The sequence below is a fragment of the Acanthochromis polyacanthus genome, chromosome 5 (genome assembly GCF_021347895.1).
Source record: "Acanthochromis polyacanthus isolate Apoly-LR-REF ecotype Palm Island chromosome 5, KAUST_Apoly_ChrSc, whole genome shotgun sequence".
In the NCBI taxonomy this organism is placed as follows: domain Eukaryota; kingdom Metazoa; phylum Chordata; class Actinopteri; family Pomacentridae; genus Acanthochromis; species Acanthochromis polyacanthus.
In genome coordinates, this window is record NC_067117.1 from 23,861,909 (window position 1) to 23,883,410 (window position 21,502).

Sequence of the window (21,502 nt, forward strand, 5' to 3'; positions counted from 1 at the left end):
GTTGATAGCTGCGTTTAAATAAAAATGCTAAACATTCTATGGTTTAGCTCCTGCAATGTGAATGTTTGCTGGTTGAGTCTCCTCACACAGCAAACCTTTGTTTTTAAACAGAACTCTGTTTATCATATCAAAATTTGTCCAATTTTTGTGTGTCTTTCTGACACTTTATAAACCAAACAATTTACCAGTTTACTGAAGAAAGTAATGGCACATTAGCTGATAGTGTAACTCAGCCCATTACACAGGGTATATGATGACACAAAAGCATCAGAAAGTAGATCCGATTTAAAGACTGCTTGCTTTAGAAAAATAACATCTTTATTATAGAGGAGCTGGGCCGTACATTTTGAAGCCATGACCCACATCAACGCCAACAACTGAGCAAATGTTGCATGGTTTTTTGCTTTTCTGTGCTTAGATACGTTCTTCACAAAAAGCTTTAAGTAGATTTAATTTAATCAAAGATCTGTGTGTAGAATCATCATTTAAATAAAATTTTTCAATGTAGACAAAACCGTAAATGCACTGTGCACCACATAGCTACACAAATTCATTATTACCCAGTCCTGTAAAATTTCAGTGACTCTTTGTACACCATAGAAAACTTCTTAATAGTGACTCAGTCCGTTCACGTGTTCCTTTAACCAGCACACATTTAAAACAGTACGCTTTGTATTCTGAGTAGGTTTGTAGTCCACAAATTGCACGTTTTCACTGAAGACACCTTCACATGAAACAATGATTGCACAATACAGTAACATGTTGCACCTGCAGCAGAAAATCACATTATGTGATGAAGTCACACGATCAATACTTCTAAACACAAACCTTCAGTGTCAATTCTACAGTACTAACGCCACACTGGATATAGTAACACAGGAGTCTGCTGTGTGCAAAGCGTGCGCCCCTCTGTGCGAGAAAGATTCCTAAATAATGTGGACCAGCTGTGATCAGGACCAAAAACAGAAGCTCAGACTTTTATGTGTTCTGGTTGAGGCCCTTTAAAATCCGTTAGATAAGACGAGAGGTGTGTTTGTGTGGCAGAAGAGGAGGAGGAGGAGGAGGCACATCATCCTGATGGTCACCAGCGACAGCAGACAGGAAACGTCCGTCACAAGAGGAGGAGAGAGGAAGAGGTCTGACTTCAGCATCACCAGCTCCCACAGAGCTATCAGAGGTGAGCAGGGACGGTCTGCAGGGCGTCTTCAGTCGTACGGTGGATATTCACATTCTGGAAAGAGGAAGGCAGCAGTGTGAGACGTCATTTAGAGTCAAAACACAGCAAGGCTTTACAACTGTGTATTTACCACATTAAAAACACCACAGTGACCCTCACCGTCAGCAGACCATAATGTGTTGATCTCACAGTTTTAAGGTCTGTTTTCCAAGAAACCAGACAAATTTCCAGCCACATCATCCAGACCTGGTGTGACTGAGTAGCAAACATGTTTCTCCACATGCAAAACTTAATATTTGCCACCAGATGTTGCTAAAAAAAGCAGTCATCCTAATAGGACCCACCTTTATGGCAGCATATGTGATCACCATGTACATAACACGAAGCCTTTGTAGCTTTTTTTTCACATTTTTTTATAAATAGAATTTTTATTTCCAACAACATTTACACGTTTAAACAAAGCGCCAGTATTATAACAAGCGCACACTGTGGAATTACTTTCACTCTGAGCAGACAGAAATCTGTGTACGGCACAGTGAGCGTTTTGTTCTGGCTGATGAATGGCAGCAGTTTTTGCTATTCACCCCAGGGGAGTCTTTGCATATGAATGAACGGGAGAAATCTCAGTCTTCAGTTTGCTCGGCAGAGAAAAGCAGAGACGGCACCGCACTGGACATTTGATCTGCAGGAAGTGAAAATACGAAGGAAACGGCGAGTCTTGTCGGATCTCCGAGTAGCATCAGATATCAAGATCAGTTTCTTTTCCCATTTTACGTTTCCCTACTATTACTAAACCATCGGGCAGCTTTCATGCCAAGCTTTTGAAAATGAAGCACAAAAAGAGTGTAGGAAGGATACATGAAACGGTTGAGTGGAGTTTATTCAGAAACAGTAAACAGTTTACTTAATTCTTATTAATGCTACAATTATACTTCATAGTTTAACACAAAATAACGTACTTTTGTATTTCTTCATTAGACAGTGCCAGACATCCTACAAGAGCTTCTGAAGAAACTAAACAGTTGATTTTCATGTGCAAAATATAGAAAATGCACAACATTGTTCTTCCTGTTGTGCAGTGAAACTAAGATCAGAGTTTCCTGACTTGTACCAACATAAATATGAAGTGATGAGACACTGGTTAAAGTTAAATCAGCTCAACAGAATCAATGAGAAAATGAACGACACGCAATCGATGCTTCAACAGAAAATGTGCTGGAGTTTGATGACTTCACAGTTGGGATCACAGCATCATTTAAAAAAAAACAAAACACAGCTTCATCTGCTTTTCATTCATTCTCCAAAAATAGGAGATTGTGCACGACACAAGGGCCGTGACAGGATTAATAATCGAAAATTAGAAACTGGATTCCAGTCAATTATCACCATCATCACGTCTTAAAATGTAAAGTCGAGGGAAAAACAGAAGTAAAGACACAGTGGAGAGAGATTCAATCAAAGAATTTGGAAGGTACATTGTGCGTCTGAAGGGTTCAGTGTGCATAATGAAGGGTGAGAGAGTGAGGGGTGTCAGTGGGTGTGGGGGGGGCACTGCCTCATTGGTGAGCTGGCACTGTTAGCAAAGCCTCCTCTGACATCCGCGACACGTCTACGTTCTGTTCAATAAAAAAAACAGACAAAGAGGAGGACGAATCAAAACACAGGGGAGACATGAAATCCACTGTGCACAGACGAGGCGACAGACTTGGGAAAAAACATCAAGTTTAGTTTTTCACATGGCTGAGGGTTTTATCTCTATCAGAAGTGTCTTTATCAGCTGTATACGTCAAGCAGAAATGAAACCATGCATGCACATTTCTATGTTCTTGCTTTTCTAGGGTTATCTTTAAAAAAGTACCAGACAAAAACAACAAAAAAAATCCGACACTTGGCTTTTAATGGTAATAATCGTCTAGAAACCTCTGAATAAAATACTTTGAGCTTTTAATTCTAACAATCCTGACTTGAAAATGCATGTTATCTTTTGAAATAAATCTCATTTATTAGAGCCACAACCTTGAAAAACAGAAAGAATGATCAGATTTTTAGCTTTCTGATGCTCCTTGAACTAATCATATGACGTGTCTATCAGAAAACTTAATCACCACTAGAAATCGTAGTATTTCATCAAAATGTTCCATTATATGCACGTCATTTGAAAATTCTTCAAAAATAAGGCGTTTGCTCTAACCAGATTTTTTTCAAAGAAAAAAGTTCTGCATAACTCAGCACAACCGTGACCAAGATCCACATAAAAAAATATTCTGGGACTCTCTGGCTCAACTGCAGCTGTGTTTACACAGAGCAGATAGGACATGGAAACAAATAAATGGAAGTATCTGTAGCATGTAGAGCCTGTGTTTTCCTAGTATGTGTAAAACCTGTGAACATTTGGAAAATGTTCTACATGATGATTTTAGTACAATATTTTGTTGTTTTTTTACATTTACGGTATTACAATTTTGTCATACTGCACAAAAGACATCTCTACTTCTAGCTATGATGGTGGGTTGTTTCTAGACTTCATTTAGAAGGAAGCACAAAAGTAACAGAAGCAAAAAAAAAACACCCAAAAATTGCCTGGGGTTCAGAAGGCTCAAAGAACAGGAACATAGTTCACTCTGTGGCTTATTTACCTAAAGGGTGTGTGAGTAAAAAGCTGTAAGAGCATTAGCCATTGTTTCTGGTAACCTGTAATCCACAATAATCTGATGTAAAAGCCTGCTGTGCACTCATTATGAGAACATGGCCGTCAGAGCAAAGTGCAGAAAATAAATCTGTAATGTCTGCACACCGTGATGTTCAGCATCTGAAGCATCACACCAGACTCTTTCCCACCATATCACCTTGCAAAAAGTGGGTCAGTTGTTGCTGTGTGTGTTTTTATACCCACCTCGGGTCTTTCTCTGTGTGTGTTGACTGCATCCACATTTAGGCTGATGGACTCCACTTTACAGCCTAAATGTACACACAGGGTTTGTTTCATTAGCTCAGGTTAGCAGTTTTATTATGTTTTGGAACATGTAGATGCATTTTGTGCATTACAAGTTAATAAGCAGTCCTACCGTAGGCCACCGGTGTTAGCTTCAGCACAGTGTGCAGCGGGCACTTCAGATATGGCAGCTCCTCTGTATGGACAAAATATCAGTATATTTTAGATAAAACTGCCAGAAGGAGCAGGAAACATCAATTTCGATACACTGTTCCATGAAGATTTCTGTTATCTGTAATTGAGCCATTACTGCTGTGTATTTTGCAGCCAGTACCATGTAAAGCTCTGCCTAAAAACTACACTGTATCATTTAAAAACATTGAAATATGTAAAGTAAAATTAAATCTGAATATATTTCGGGGCCATAGTCTCCAATTCTGTCACATGACCAAATAGTCATTGGTCTGATAATCTGTGGTTTTCATTTTTGTAAGGAGAAAAGTGCGACATCAGCAGCCTGCCAGGATGAATCCATTATTTTTGGCAGCAGAAGAAACAGACTACTTGTGAATATCCCCTCATTGCCACAACCCTGAGCCGGCCCATCCTCATGGAGACTGGTAGGTCTGACTTATTTACCGCGTACGGAACGTTTACTCAGAGTTTTCCAAACTACTTGACATCATGTCAAAGAAGTCGTCAGTGTGGCTGCATTTTGTTAAAATGGACAGACAGCGTTTCAAACAGCAGTTCGTATATCACAGCTCAACGACCAACATGGCACATCACCTAAAAACAGCAGGCTGACTTTTCTGCATTAATATATTAAATACTCCTACTCGGCTCCTGCTGTTGTCATTCCACTACAAAGCAAGGCCAGCTGGCAAAGTGCTTTTAGTGACTCATTTAGTCATTCTAGAGATTTTTTGTGCCACCAGTCGATTGGCCAAACTGTTGGTACAGTCAACTAAGGTTTTCTGACGACAGCTCTTCTATTTTTGCTACAGTGCTCTGGTCTGCAACATAGAAATTGGGTCTGTCAGCCAGGAGGGAAGCACACATTTTCATTTTGGCTCTATAAAAGTATGTCACAGCTTTACAATGAACAAAACTTTTTATTTAGTATTCTACCAGAACAAGCTGTGAACACACCCAGCCCTGAATCAGGACGTGATCTCATGTTTCTGACAAGGATCATGCATACATGCTGATCAGGGTGATTACCAACAGTGCACAGAGGTGAAAACAGTTCACAGTCTGGTAGTGTGAGAATGTATTGAATATAATGATAAACACACGATATGCTTCAGTTTCCAAACAGTACATCAGTGATTCTTCTGGGAAACCAAGAATGTGTCCATGGACAAAAGTAAAAACTGGACAAGCTTCATTAGAAGTAAAAGGGATACTGAGAATATATGTGCCCAGCTGAGTGTGCATGTCTGTTTTATTTCTGGTCTGTGGCTTGCAGCTTACATTAATAGTGAATCCCCTGTGAAGTTAGTGACTTTTTAAAATAATAAAAAATATATATTTCAGTGACATTCTCCAAAACGCTGCCTCCCCACAGGACTCCTGAGGTTCAGGTAGAAGACTGACCTGCTGTCTTATCCAGAAAGTAGGCCAAGAGGCAGCGCATGACAGCCTGGTGGCAGATGACCAGCACGTTCTCCTGCCTTTCCAGCTCCATGATGACCGGCTCCAGCCGCTGCACCAGGTCTTCATAGGACTGAGAACAACAAGACATTGAACAAAAATCAAACTGATGCAAAGCAGAACAATAAGAAACAGTAAATTCAAATGTTCACTGAATCCATTTTCTTCACACATGCCGCTCACTTCAGTTCTCAGATAAACTGACATTTTAGCAAGTGGAAAAATTCTCATAGGCTGTCTAGACAAACCCTGACTTTAACAACACACCCTAAAGTGCTCCATCAGCACCGTCCACATGGGCAGCTAACTAATGCCCATATCCATCTTCCTGTGTGAGATTAATGGAAAGGTAATGAGATGGACTAAAGGTGAGAACAGACCAGCGGGCATTCAGGCAGACAGTTTACGACCCGACCCCACATATTTGGCACACACTCTCTATCACGGATGCTTACGGACTAATGTGAAGTCTTTGTTTACTGCAATCTAGTGTTTTAGCCAAATCTGTCCAAGAAGCTGCTCTCCCAAGCTTGAGGCTCATTAGCAGAGTGTAAGTGGCGAGTAGCCATCTGGATGTAGTTCAATAGTGTGTTTGTGCTTGTGTGCGTGAGCAGAATGGGAGAAAGAGAGCGTGTTAATATGCTCACAAAGGAGAATCTGATCTGCATCAGGACATTTTTCCAATTCTGAGACACACTGCCCTTAAACAGAAAAGTATTTTAAGAATATTTCACCAGACAACACCTACAGAAAAATGTAGCCACTGACCTCTCCTTTCGGGTATCGATAGCGGTATTTGTCTTGGTCTCGTAAGGCAAATTCCAGAGGGTAGTGGTCCTGGATCTCTTCGTACATCATTTCCTCACACACACCCTAAAATGATACAACACACACACACACATAGGTCAAACACTATGAGCACTGCACAAAGAAGTAGTAAACTCAAGTGCTTGTAAGCAAAGAGAGCTGAACTTACAGCGTCGATCTCGTTCAGGACCTTCCACTGTTCATAAGGCACGCTGAGAGCCTCAGCCGTCTGGATGGTCCTCTTCATCTGACTCGTCCAAACCTTCAGGTCACTAATGCTCTGCGCCTGAATGAACTGACTCAGCTTCTTGGCAAACTGCACAGAGAGGATACATGAGTGTTTAGTGTCAGGAAAAAGATAATCGTTCTGCTGGCACATCTCTTATATCCTAATGTTTGCTGTACCTCTTTGCCCCTCGGTGTGAGGCCTGAGTCTCCCCCAATTCGACCCTTGACGTTGAGCTCGCTCTCTCCGTGGCGGCACAGGTAGATCGAGCGCGGCGTGATGTGGATGTTCATCAGGTAATATACTATCCGACTCTGGATGTGGTCCAACACTCTATTGACCAAGTACCGCTGACCCACATCCATGATTTTAATGTAGGAAAGATCCCTAAGAGGAGACAAAAACTCTATTAATGCCCTGTTCCTTCCTCATACGTCAGAAAGAGCAAGATGTTTAAAACATACAAGCATTAATTTATGGTATCCCAAGTATGGAAGCCAATTTGCAAATATACGGCATCTCACAAACGTCAGTACACCCTTCACATTTCTGCAAATATTTAGTTCTATCTTTTCATGGGGCAACACTGACAAAAAGACACTTTGATACAACAGAAAGCAGTTGGTGTTCATCTTGCATGACAACATAAATGCACTGTCCATCTAAAAATAACAACACAGCCATTAATGTTTAAACAGCTGGCAACAAAACATCAGTCTGCCTGACTTAAGCAAACTGTTTGCGGGCTTTCTTGTGTCATCTTCAGAAGACGCTTCCTTCTGGGACAACAGCCATGTAGACCAATTTGATGCAGTGGGTGGTGTATGGTCTGAGCACTGTCAGGCTGACCCCCCCACCCCATCAACCTCTGAAGCAATGCTGGCACCACTCGCGTCTATTTTTCAAAGCCAGCCTCTTGGATATGACGCTGAGCATGTGCACTCAACTTCTTTGGTCGACCGTGGCGAGGCCTGTTCTGAGTGGAACCTGCCCTGTTAAACCGCTGTATGGTCTCGGCCACCGTGTTGCAGCTCAGTTTCAGGATGTTGGCAAACTTCTTGTGGCCTAGGCCATGTACAGCAACGATTCTTTTTTCTTTTTTTTTCAGATCCTGAGAGAGTTCTTTGCCATGAGGTGTCATGTTGAACCTCCAGTGTCCAATGTGAGAGCAAGAACACCAAATACTACTATTAATAATACTACAATTACTACACCTGCTCCCCATTCACCGTGCAACACTAATGAGTCACATGACACCAGTGTGGACATGTGCCGGTTTAGCACTTTAGACATTAATGGCTGTGTGTGTTGAGCTACTTTGAGGGGACAGTAAATTTACACGGTCATTCAAGCAGAACACCAACTAGTTTGCATTGTATCAAAGTGTCATTTCTTCAGCGTTGTCCCATGAAAAGCTATAATCAAATATTTGCAGAAATGTGAAGGACGTACTGACTTTTGTGAGATACTGTGTATCAGTGTGATGTAGCCTCCAGCCTCCACAGAGTGTCAACTTCTAGCTGAAGCAGGAGAAATATTGAGTTTAGGAATTACTGACAATGCAAATATTTGAATGTTCATAGATTCAACTCAACTGCTGAATGCTTTAGTGGACAAAACAGGATACAAAATTATTATCTTTATGCGTTTCAAACTGTTTAAGAGAGGCTTCTTAAAAAATAACTCCTCTGTAAACATGAGCAAAACCAAAACAAATTCATTCCTACTCAGACTGACAGTGAAATAAACAGTGATTTTAGAACTATTTTCCTTCATCAATCATACAGCTGTGAGCATTTTTTTATTCATAATATGTGAGAGTTAATGCTGATTAGATTTTTCATGAAACACTAAATGACTGCCAAATCCATAGAGGTTTAAGCACCAGAATGTTCTTCTAAGCTGATAATGGCCGTATTTTTGCACAGCTGGAACATCAAATGGAACACCTCCTCCAGACCAGCTTCCACCTCACCTGTCCAGAACTTCATCCAGCGTCTCATAGGAGTTTTCATAACACTTGATCCTCTTCATGAAATCTTCCACTGCTTCTTCTGTGTTACAGTTGGTGTAGTCGGGGCTGCCCAGCTTCACTTGCTAAACACAGCGACAGCAGAGGTGTCAGCACAACACGGCCAGAGGTTTGTGTCTGATTTTGTGAAGGAAAAACAAAATATCAGACAAACACAGCCACTCACCACTATGTTCTCCTGTATGACATCTGGGTCTTCACACACAGACTCCACAAAGAACACCTGCGAGAAGATGGGAACAACATAGATTCAACATGGTCGTCAACAAAAGCAGCGTACTCACTTAGAACTGTGACCCAGCAAGTTACCTTAAAGCCATTCTGCTCTGCAAACTGGATGATGGTTTCCCTTCTTTCTCTGGTAGTGTTTGTGGCATCGAACACCTGGACAACACACAGAGAGAACAACAACGTATTCAAACACTGTATTTAAAAAAAAAGATACAACTCATCACTGCCAACACACAATTTAACATTTGACCCACCGCAACTTGGCCGCCTTCCTCTGTGAGGTATTGTCGTACGTCATTCAGAGCTGCTGAAGCACACTGTCTGCAAGGATCACAGATAAACACAACCATAAATGCCACATTGTTGGCAATTAATTGTTCAGATAGTCTGGTGCCCAAAGCACCACTCTCACCTTCTGATCTTTAACCCCTCCTCGTTGTCCGGACGGAAGAATTCAAAGGACTTGTAGATCTTCACAAACTCTCTTCTGTACTGTCCAACATTGAACTCTGTGGAAAACAGTGGACACAAAGACTTTATATTTGCACACAGCCTACTGAATTCATGCCTTTATTTTCCTTTAACTGATGTTTCTACAGCTGTGTTTCTGTTCATTAAAGTTTGTTAGACTCTTTTCACTGCAATGATAATGAGAAGCCGTACCTCTGGTGGGCACTCCGATCCAGTTGAGATAGCGGGTCAGCTTCTTGGAGATATAGGTCTTTCCTCTGGCAGGAAGGCCCACAGTCACAATCAGAGTGGGACAGTTGGTCATACATACTGTAGTGAAACAGAAACAAGGAGGATTGATTTAATTGTCAAGTTGTAATTGCTCAGCCAGTCTTACTGGTTTACCTAAGGTTCTGTTCAACAGCTGTCTGAATTAATACAGCCTTACATAATACAAACATAAAAAGATTTAATATTAACTTCGATGTGACCTTATCAGCAATGATTTCATTACAATCCTGTGCAATCTGTCATAAAGTTAAGGTCACGTCACGCCACCCTGAGAATGTGAAAGCGTGGCAGGGAAGCAGAGGTCACAGTGGTCCGACGTGTTGTGAAACAATGCATTTTTGTCCCTAAGACATCTGGAGAAAGCAAACAGGCTGTTTCCACACGGAGCCGATGTGTGCACAGATGACTGGGTCAGGGAGCATGACAGCTGTCCTGTGTGCTGCTTCATGCATTGGTTTTTAAGATACTGAGCATTATACGGCAATTTTCCACGCACACGAGCAAACTGAAATCTGAATATTGCTGTTGTGCACCCAAGTGTGCCACTCCACCTAAAACATATGATTTAAAACAACTCTACTGATTGAGTCACGCCATAATGAGGAGCCACTGGCTATACAGCAGTTATAATGCAGCAGCAAATCACTCACATGACTGCATGGATACAATTCCTGTTTACCAACAACTGGAGCTTGACTTAGCACAAAGTGACAATGAGATGGGACATCCCTAGTGCCAGTCCTTTCTCCTCGATGCGAGCTGCCTTGGTTGGCGATCGAGTGAATCCTTACGTAACTGTGAGAGGCAGATGGCAGCAGGGGCAAGACATGAAGAGAACCCGGTGAACTGTGGTAGCTGCCGTTGGTGACTGTGGTAACGTTAGCGGGTGCATCAAAACACAATGACGCTAATGGAGCGGCGCATCAAGCTCGCGGCATTTATTCCGAGAAACACGATGGTACCAACTACAAAAAATATCCAGAATTTAAAAATATCTACGTATGAAACTGCTAAACAAGGATGCTAGTGAACCTGTCGCCACGTCGTCGTCATACGCACCCTTTCTCTGGGAAATGTGTTTTTCGGGCAGGCCATTTTTACACGGCATCCAGATCTTCTTTAGGGGGTTCTGGGTGAGTTCCCGCGGATTCGACGGTGCTTTGTCCTCCATTCCGTCTTGCGGTGAGGCGGAGGCGGCCGCAGCGGGAACACGGGGTCTTTTCCCGTGATGCTGCTCCGAAGGTGACCGGTGTTTCATCGGCTCTGCGGGGATGGAGATTCTCCCGCTGCCGCTTCTCTCTCTCTCTCCCTCTGTGCCGCCGTCACGTGCCCTCAGCTCTGTCCGCACAACCGGGGCCAACGGTCGGCCGTAATAACCGCAGCGGGGCGCAAAGTGTTTCCTGTTTTACCGTGAATACTCGTCTAGTGCGCATCCACAAAACAGAGCAGCGTGGGATTTCACCTATCACAGCTGAATAACGATAGATTGATTATCGACCAGCACAATTATCGTGGCCGATATTTGGCATTTTTACCAATTATTGGCAGACTATATATCAATTAAATAATCTACTTCACGTCTGATGCAGCTTCCTTCCTCTGTGTTTAGTCACTGTGGTTTCAGAAATGTCTCTCAAGCTGCAACTTCAAAAACTAAGCAAACAGCAAACCAGGAAATAGCTCCTCTCATAGTTGGTAAGGCTATGCTAACAGCTTGTTACCTCAGTTAAAAGACAGCCCACAATGAACCTGAAAATCGGGAAAACAATAATTAAAATTGATTAAAAGGATGGACCTTAGTGGGCAATAAAAGTGATATAACATTAAAATACAGGGAAAACAGATCAGCAGATGTAACTCTTGTTTTTATGCATTATACATTTTCCTTGTTCACCTCCTTGTTTTTATATATTAATGTCCAGTCTGTTATTTGTGTAAAAGGAGAGAAGTCACATACAATTGCATTATGCACTGTATAATGACAAAAAACTGCTTCTTATTCTGAACTGCAGGAGACAAATTAATCAATCTCAGTCAATCCCACACAAACGGAGAATGTCCTAATTTAATCACTCCTATTTCTATTTTACAAATTCAGTTATAGTCACCCTTATTAATGAAAAAAAGTTATGAATGACACGTTTTCAGGTAATCTCAGTAATGTTTTGGAGTACAATAACAGAAATGTTGGGCCGTATCTGTACATATCCAAACTGTAGCAGGGACATTTGCACTCAGGTAAAGTCTGTATTTCTCGATGGCTCTTGAACACACCACCATATAATTGGTCGACTCCTCCCATGTTCCAGCCCCTCATTGAGTACTAAAATTACCTGTTCCGTCATGGCTACCTTTTGACTCTACTACCTGTTTGCCACATGGGCACCTCTGGGGTAGGTGATGAAGTCAGGCTTGTTTAAAGATTTTTGACTGTTTTTGAAGGTTTTGTTCGTTAGTATGCACATAGTGATTAAGGTGCATCTGTTTGACAGTTTACTGTTTGCTTTTGGTGTGTGTTAAACTGAGGTTTGCCAAAATGTATCTGTTGCCGATACCCCTCAAGTCTGCAAGTCAGTTCTGCCTTAGCTCTGCTTTGTTAGCCTTTGTTTTGTATTTTAGATTGAGATTACTGTTTGTTTGTTTTTTGGTGGTTATTCTTACATTTATGTTGGAGCTGTAATTGTGATTATCCCCCTCTAGTAGAGCTGGTTGCAACTAGTGGTGGTAGGCACTCTACTGTAGAGCTTTGGGGCACCAAGTCTTATACTTATTTGTAGAGGTTGTTAATTGCTTTGAGTTGGTAGTTTAGAACACTGTTAGGTAATTTGCTACCTTCCCGCTGCAGGCTTCTGTCAATTTTCCCCTCCCTTTGCTCATTTTATTGTACAAGAAATGCTTCTTTTTAAGAGAAATGAATTATCGTAATAGATCTGTTTGTGTATTTTAATAGATTTGAATTTCTTTATTTACAGGCCACCAATCAATTGTTCAATAAATGTACTTTCTTTTGATTGGAACCACTTCTGTATTGTCAGTTAACAAACTTGTGTGTGACTAAGGTGGTAGTCCAGGTTGAATGTAGTCGTGTCTGGGGTGAGATTTCCCAGGTGTTGTCTGGTTTGTGAGATTCTGGTACAGCTCCACCCAGCTCCCTTCCTTTATTGTTTCATTTTAACCTTCTTGTACTTTTGCTTCTTCCATGCCTGATCTGTATCTAACTGCTGTAACATGTAAAGTTCCTCATTGAGGGATCAACAAAGTTTATCTTATCTTATGGATGCAGTAAATAAACGCCTCTTTCTATAGCAACCAAACATTTAAAGCAGTACTGGATATTTTAACCCTTATTTACTCATGCGATAGGCTTGGATTATCATTAATACTGATGAGGAGTTGTGCGTATGTCAGTATGATTAACATGAAGTTCACTTAGCTGCTAAATTCTCCACTATTTTTATAACAAAGTGGTGTAACTTTGTCTGTCTGGCATATGGTGCTTATAATGAAGCAAAGAGTTAGTTTTTTAGAGCTTTTTACTTCACAAAAAGCCTGCTGAAAGAAATGAAAATGAATTTGCAGGCTGTAAACACTGAATGGTTCTCTTATTTACTATTTATCGAAAAATATGAATTATAGCCACCGTAAGCTTGGAAATATCACTTGAAAATTAATATTTTTGCCAATTTGAGGCCAATATTTACCCATAGTGATCTAAATGGCCTGTAGATATTATACGTGCAGCCAAAAATATGATGTGCTAACAATATGTGTTAGCACATCAAATCCTATTATTTCAAGCGCACACAGCAGATTACTGATGAGGAAATCTTCCTACCAAGTAGTTAGTGTGCTAAAGTTGAGTTCTTGTTTTTTTTCTTTTTTATGTTGTCATTTAAACAGTCAGGTGTGCATTGTTCTAAACAATAGCCTAGAAATGGTGTTTTAGAGGCCCTGCATGCATCCACGCTGGTGTTGTAAATGATCTTATCTACTCTTAACAAAGTGACAAAGTGTAAAGAACGTTTTTCAGTAATTAAGTTTTACTGAATTTGGTTGCTTAATCTGCAATGTTTAGGTGGGTGTTACATGTCAACATTCCCAGCAAAACGTTGCATTATAACAAGATGATCGATGTTATTCACTTCACCTGGCAGTGGTCATAATGTTGTGGCTGATCGGTGTATATTTCCATCTGTGCTCCACCCAGTTTCAATCTGAGCAGAGATCAAACCAGGAAGAATTATTTAAAGGACCGGTGTGAGTGTGCGGGGCATTTAGGAAACCACACTGCCTAAAGGCTGTTATTCTTGATGCAATCTTGGTAAAGTGGTTGACTGTACCGGGCTTTGCAAAAGTTCTGTTACACGGTTTCATGATCTTTAGAGACGTTTACATGTCGGAGTGAAAAATTCCATTAAATAAACTGAAAGTTCTCTCTTTTAGGCAGGTGTCCTTAATGCAATTTGTTTCTCCGGTGAAGTTGTATCAAGATGGAAGTCAAAAGAGTTGAGATATCTGCTCTCCTTCATGCTGGCCACAACAAGTCTGACAGAGCCAAGCAGCTGAACATCAGCCGGATAACCGTCCACAGAGTCGCTGTCTTCTGTTTATCAGGCTCAGAAACTAGACTGAAGCCTTTGTTAATGTTTATCAGTGCTTTTTCCTGCAATGACTAGTCAAACCAGGGTGAGAACTGCAGGGGAAGCAGGATGAGTTTGATAAGACATGGCTGAACCCATGATCTGTGGAATTCTGTGACTCTCTATTTGCAGTACACCCTGTGATGCATTTCCATTTTTTAGTTTGATTCAAGCATGAAGGTGATTAATCACCGAGGACGGGAAAAAGACGGCTGCAGCTACTTTTCTTGCCTGTTTTCTCTATTCTTCATATTCTCATTAAGAGGCATGATGAATAAAACTCAATACTGAATTGAAAAAAAGCCAAATTCTGTGCAGTCAAGTCCAGTTTCTGACCATGAAAAATGAAAAATTAATAGTATAGGTCACACACTGAGAAACTATGTGCTGTAAAAATGTTAATCATTAAGTTTAATTATCTGCTGTTTGGTTCAGAATTTAAAGGGAATACCAACATGTCTTATACTGACTCTTCACTCGTTAGCACACTATGTCCATAAGATGGCAGCATTACTCTCCAAATCTGTATGTGTGTTTGAGGCAGGCTTAAATTACATTTTCTATGAATGTAATGGCTATAATCATATTTTGCTGTTAGTAAGGGGTCAGAGCTCATTTGTGTGTTTATGAGGTGTTTATGATATTTTGTCCACCTCAGCTGAACAGGACACCTTTTGCTATAATGCAGTCAAGTACAACACAGATGAGCACAGAGATAAATCCAGAAAAGAACAAGACTATGTGAGCAACAACTAAAAAAGCTTTACAAACTTTTGCAGAGTTGCGCTACTGGGCTGAATTAAAGCACACAGGTACACTTAACAGAGAAAGGTTTTCAGGTTAGTAGGCCTATCTGTTCATCTGTTTGTGTATTATGTGGTGTACTGATTATATTAAGCTTAGAGACAGTCTTGGTGCTGGAGCAACAGGCCCTGTGACCTAAATATAGCGGAGATGGAGGTCTTCTAATTAAATGGCTCCTACACTCTCTCAAATTCCCTGACTGCTTGTAGACGATAATATATGTCAGGTTCATCAGGTCCACAAAGAAATGGCACAGTAACTCATGCTAAGAATACATTTTTAGAGTTTCAGCTGGGCAAAGTAAACACGATGTAGAATTTTGCTTGTAGCACAAACCGAGGCACACCTTCTGGATAAAAGTTGGTTGGACAATGTTTATTTTGGGAGGCCAATTGAAAGTGTATGCATAGAATCTGTGCAGCGTATGTGATTACACTGCTAGACAGAGCTTCAGATCTATTTTGCAGTTTAAAAAAGTACTTTTTAGTACCATATTTAAGTCCAGTTTTGGAGTGTTTGAACTCGACGTATATATTTCCATTTTATGCCTCCTTCTTCCACTCCACTACATAATAAAGGGAAATATTGTACTTTCTACTCCACAACGTTTATCAGACAGCTTTACTTACTTTTAGGTTAAAGATTAAACACAATGGATAAGATATCAAGCTTTTAGAAAGCACTGTATTGTTATAGTTCAACTAGTTCCAACAGTAACAATCTGCTGACACACTGATGCTTCAATATTAATCATTTAGGAAGCTCATATATAGTATAGAAGAACCGAAGCAGTACTTTTATTTAGTTTAACTACATTTTGCTGCTTGTGTAGCATGCTTTTGCTTATGGGACATTTTTTAAATGAGATTGGATTGGAAAATTAGATAATTGGAATTACTGACACTAATAAACAGAGCAGAGTCAATAACATTAAACTGCCTCATGGTCATTGTTCAAAAAATGCAATTTCACTGCATTAATGTGCAAAACAACACAGGGTGGACTGTAAAAGATTAAACCAGCAGTTTACAACCTTTTTGGCTTCTTCCAAAAAGCAGTGTGTAGTCAGTCATATTTCAGATGTCTGAGTTGTCAACAGCTCCACTATTTCATTTCTCTCCTTGGAGTAAAATATGAATTTAATTCCTCCAAACTGCTTACATGGTTTAATTATAATAAATGATGCAACGTCTTACTGACAATTAGAGAAAAACCACAACAGATATGTGCATCAGACCTTTTTTTTCTTTCCCTTTTCAACAACCATGTTTGGAGTCCTCAGATTTTTCTTCTATCCCTGTATAAAAACCTGTATATGGGTTATTCTGCTTCAATTCACCTAATGCCAGTCACAGGGGATCAAATCCACATCTTAAGGTGAAAAATAAAGGTTTTATAGCTGGTGGTATATCGAACTATAGATAAACATGGACAATATTTGACCAGTCACTCAACTGATTTGTAGTATTCTGTCAAAGCAGGGCTGTGCCATTGAATATCAGATGTACATGTCATCAAGCCTTCAAAATCCCAGGACTCTACCTACAGCATTTCTGAAGCTATGCCACTTCAAACATGCTCCACAGATATGATGCAAAGAAAAGGTGCAAAAATTGTCACGACCCCACTCCTCTAAGAATGTTCAACTCAAAAACTAGTCCTACTGATAACCCCAGATTTTACACTGGCGTTAGAATTTATCAATAGCAATCAATAGTCAACACTTAAAAAAAAAATCAAATAGAAGATGTTTAGGTGTGAACTCAGAATTGAAGTGGAATGATCCATATAAAGTATACTCCACTATTAATAACGTAAAGATGTCATGTATAGTAATATACCAATCAGAGGGACTCAAATCGCATTTTGACTGGTTGCTCTCCTCAAGAAGCTGGACTTTTACTTGTAATAGAGTATTTTCACATTGCTGCATTGCTTCAGTAAAGGATCCTAATGTTTCCCCCACTTTTGCTGCTTTATATGAAGAAAATCTGACATTTTCCAAGGAGGTTCAAATGAGGACTTTTACACACACACAAGCCCAACATGAACAGGAAGCAGCCCTGAGCTCCTCCTCCTCCTCCTCTTTCTCAGCAGCTCTGATTGCAGTCTGAACTACAGCAGAGACAAGTCATTTCCCAATATAGCAGCCTGTGTTAGCGTTACACTGGACAGTAAATCAGCCCGCTGGGAGATCGTTTCAGCTCGCAAATCGGCGTTTACTTGAATGTCATTCATTGCATCCACAAGCGCACAGTAACCACAAAACTACCTGCAACAACATCACTGGATGGGAAACTACAGTAACAGCAGCCCCGATGATACACAGCAGACGTCTGATTGTTGCTTATTATAAATATAAATCCAGCAAAAGCATCCTAAAATCACCCCCCTGCCTCTTCCTCATCCTCTGTTGGAATAATGAGCAGCTGTAGACTGTGAAGCGCCTCTTCTTGTTATGTAGGGTAAAGGTCTCAGCGCAGCCACAAGCACGTCGGCTCTTGTTTACGTCTCTGAGAGCTGCTCGACGTGCCCCCTTTTCTCACACACAGCCTCGGGATTAAAGCTGCACTATCCAGAAAGTGCCCCCGAACCCACCGATCGTCTTACCCGCTCGGTCCTGGTTCTGCTTGGCCCGGCTGGAGCAGCCTCTCATCATGGGCGTCTGTCTGATGGAGCGCAGCCTCGAGGCGGACGGTGAGTACGTGCGTCCAGCAGCAGCCTGCACTGATGCTCCGAGAACACACACCCACTGAGAGAGAGTGTGTGTGTGTGTGTATACGGGGGAGTCTGGAGGAAGGCTTCTGGAAAAAAAATGGATGCAATCAAGTAGCAGGCTACCTGCCCTCTGCACCCTCCTACACCCCACCCACCTTTTTTGACAGCTTCCCCTCACCAGCCTCCCACTGGGCTGGACTTCAGGATACTGTGCACACACACACTTAACTACATCTCACAGTCCATAGCCATTTCTTTATAATGTCACAAATATTCAACATTTTATTCTTGCATTTGCTGTAATGTCTGCGCATATCTTCTAGGATACTCTTTATATGATGCAAAAAAATGACACAAACCTGATTGGAAATGTCACATATTTACGCTAAATGCAGCTTTCTGGATCTTTACAGGCATAAAACAGGAAGAGCTAAGAAGTTTGCCAGGAACAGTCCAACTGGACAAACTTGTTTTTCTGCGCTGACTATAAGAAGTAGCCACCACACTTTGGAATTTTCCATAAGTTATTTGGTATCACAAACTTTGCATGTGTTTTCATTTTAATTATTGCTTAAATGAGAGAGTATCGTAATGAAATCAAAGATTAGACAAAAAAATGTCGCAAATCTGGGTTTTTTTTCTTCTTTCCTCTATCATTAATCATGTGAACAGCCCTCAGATATATCCTGAGTCACTGTTTACAAAACTGTTTGTAAAGTGGTTCAAACTAGTTCCAGCATTAACAGGCTGCAGACACACGGATACTTCACTATTGTTAATGTAATGATCGTTTCTAATAATGTCAGTCAGAGGGACCAAACCAGCACTTTTATTTCAAAATTTTAATTACATTTTGCTGCAAGTGTTTCTTTCTTTCACTTAAGTTGGGTTTTCATGCATAACTTCTGCTTATGATGGGGCATTTTTAAATTAGATTAATAATTAGGATCTGTGACACACTGATAAACAGCAGAAAGTCAATAACATCAATCTGAAAGCAAATCTCAACAGATTCATTCACTGTAACCATTTAAAATTTGAATTTCACTGCACAAATGTACATCCTTTTACTGTTCTTGATTTAAAAAGCTGATTTTTTAAAAAATGTTGGACAGAGACCACCTGTGTGTATTTCAAAAAAACATTCCCAACAAATCTGAGAAGTTTTCTGAGAATCAAAGGAAGGATGGAAGAAAATCCACTAAATATACCTCAGAGTCTGTTTAAGGCCTTACACTTCTTGAACTTTTCGTGCTGCCACTTGCCAGGAAGTACAGCATCGGTTTCCGTAGTTATGCTGATGACACACAGTTATTCATTACTGTGTTTCCTGATGACCAGGAAATTTTACACATCGAGTTATGGAAAGTCGAGTATTTTCTGCTCAGTCAGAACAAAACTGAATCTCACAAAAAGAAACTTCAAGTGACGCCACAGTACTAACACTTAACCCGCGTGGAGTGAAAAAGATTTCAGTTTTGCACTTCACACCATAGAATTATAATTACAAATACATTTTATCATTTAAAGAACATTCCCAAAGTGCACCATTTTGTCAGCAGTACAAATACACTACTGCACACTGTAATTATCTGCAGGACTGACTATTGTAATGCTGTCTGGTCTCCTGTAGAAGAATATATCTCAAGTCAGAGTGCGTTTAAGACCAGGAGAACACACATTACCATACACAGTTTTAAAGTCTCTCCACTGGCTACCTGTCTGCTTTAGAAGTGATTTTAAAATATTTTGATTATTGTAAAACTTTCTTAATAGTCTTACTCCTATTAATCCTATTTATTGGATTTGCTTTCATTATTAGAACACTGCCGAACCCTCTGGTCTTTTAATTAAACCTTAAGTCTTTTTGTTGTTGTTGTATTATGATCGACATGTCTGGAACAGGATCCTGAAGACATAAAAGCATTAATATTTTTACACACAGACTGAATAATTACCTCTTTAATCTGGCTTTTAATGGATTATTTCTATATTTGATATTCATTTATACATTTCGGCTGTTTTTAAAATCTGCCATTTTCTTTTAAACACTTTTCTATTATTCAGAATTAATGTCTTATGTTGCTTTTGGTATTTTCTGATTACATTTTTTTAAAATGATAGTGTTTCTTCAGATCTTTAGTCTGTGTTCATGTTGAGTTCTTCATTTATGTAGGGCTTTGGATGGTTTATATTCTGTTTTAAGAGTGTTATTCTAATAAAGTCTGATTGATTGATTGAATGATTGATAGATAAACTGTGATGGAGGCAGGAAGACTCTGTGAGAAGATTTCTATGGTTCTAGGGAAAGAAACATTTTGCATTTTTGTACTTCTTTTTTAAATTTTCAGTTACTACCTGTGTCAAAAAAACCCAACACAGTCAACTTATCCAAATCTGTAATACAAAAGCATAAAAAATAAAGATGGATTCAAAGTACGTGCATGTATTAAGTAAGAAATTCACTGCTGATTATCATATAATGCTATGACGTTGAGTAAACTTTGTCAGCCAGAGGAGACATTAACATGCTGTGAGCTGCAGCACGGAGACCCTCTGGAGATAAAATAAGCACCATGTGACCTGCCTGTGAGGACTTGAGGCTATTTCAGTGGCAGTAATGGCACCCTCACTCGCAGCTTGTGATAATAACGACACTGATTGTCGAGCAAAGCCTGCAAATGCACATCTGTGGATTAATGCAGCCTCAACTACAAACACGTGAAAGACTGTAGGAAGGATGACACCGGCGACATGTCGAGATCTAAACAAGACAATGAAACTTGTGGAAAAGGAAATGGGAGCAACTGTGTCGTTGCATGAGAGAAAGGGGGGAGACACTGGAAGGTCATAATGCTCTCCTCTGACCTTTAATGCATTCCTCCCTAAAGGCCAAAGTGGTCAACCTCACCCACCCCACCCCCAGCCTCAGGCCTTATGTGCAACATAGCAGTCAGATCTGTGCTTCTGACTCGAAATAAAACTTTTATCCTGCGCAGCATAAATGTAAATAACAACCAAATTCATTAGGACATTTCATATACGGATGCAACTCCTATTTTTTATTTAATTAAGGAGATATGTGTTAATCCAGAGATACTGGATTTGATTATAGCTTATTAACAGCAGCCTTAATAAATGAATCAGAGGCATTGTTTCTGCTCTCTGCTGCACAGGCTGGGACTTGTAATGCAACTTTACAAGACAAGAATAAAGCAACAGTTTAGGAATCCACCTCTAAAAACAGCATATCCCACCACCTCCAGTGAATGACTGATGAATGACAAATGTTGGGTTCAGGTGTGCTTATTATGCAGTCAGCCTCTCTGCAGCGGCTGGAGGATTGGTGGCTTCTGTGGAATAATACTAATAGGAAGTGTACGAGACTGTTATGTCAACATCATATTCGTGGTAACAGATACATGGCATAATCATGGCTGAACTTGTCTTGAGAGAGTCGCTGACTAATATAGAAAAAAACACTTGTCATTGTGTCTCCCTGACTTAATATGTAATTTGCAACACACTGTAAAATTCC

At 40.3% G+C, this 21,502-nt stretch overlaps 1 protein-coding gene across 4 annotated transcripts; it reads right to left on the bottom strand.

Moving 5' to 3' along the window:
• Positions 1-296: 296 nt before the first annotated feature.
• Positions 297-18,076, bottom strand: LOC110948024 (6-phosphofructo-2-kinase/fructose-2,6-bisphosphatase 4). 4 transcript variants are annotated; one of them, XM_022189405.2, is made up of 14 exons: positions 17,857-18,076; positions 9,725-9,841; positions 9,474-9,570; positions 9,316-9,382; positions 9,140-9,214; positions 8,997-9,053; positions 8,774-8,895; positions 6,978-7,185; positions 6,742-6,888; positions 6,534-6,638; positions 5,709-5,838; positions 4,243-4,305; positions 4,071-4,135; positions 297-1,231 (listed from the first exon to the last, which is right to left on the bottom strand). In XM_022189405.2, exons 1-14 carry the CDS (start codon positions 17,903-17,905, stop codon positions 1,172-1,174), a joined length of 1,362 nt encoding a protein of 453 aa, XP_022045097.1. In that variant the 5' UTR covers positions 17,906-18,076; the 3' UTR covers positions 297-1,171. The 4 variants fall into 4 exon arrangements, with proteins under 4 accessions (XP_022045097.1, XP_022045082.1, XP_022045089.1 ...); XM_022189390.2 differs by lacking the exon at positions 17,857-18,076 and adding an exon at positions 10,862-11,185; XM_022189397.2 differs by lacking the exon at positions 297-1,231 and adding an exon at positions 2,040-2,793 and having other exon boundaries at positions 17,857-18,075.
• Positions 18,077-21,502: the final 3,426 nt, after the last annotated feature.

What these genes read in the sequence shown, in the direction of transcription:
- LOC110948024 (XM_022189390.2), bottom strand. Translation starts at nt 11,060, where the DNA reads ATGAAACACCGGTCACCTTCGGAGCAGCATCACGGGAAAAGACCCCGT. An exon ending in AGGAAGGCGGCCAAGTTGCG is followed by an intron (nt 9,215 to 9,315) that starts GTGGGTCAAATG and finishes TGTGTTGTCCAG; the next exon opens with GTGTTCGATGCCACAAACAC. An exon ending in GCTAACACCGGTGGCCTACG is followed by an intron (nt 4,136 to 4,242) that starts GTAGGACTGCTT and finishes GTGTACATTTAG; the next exon opens with GCTGTAAAGTGGAGTCCATC.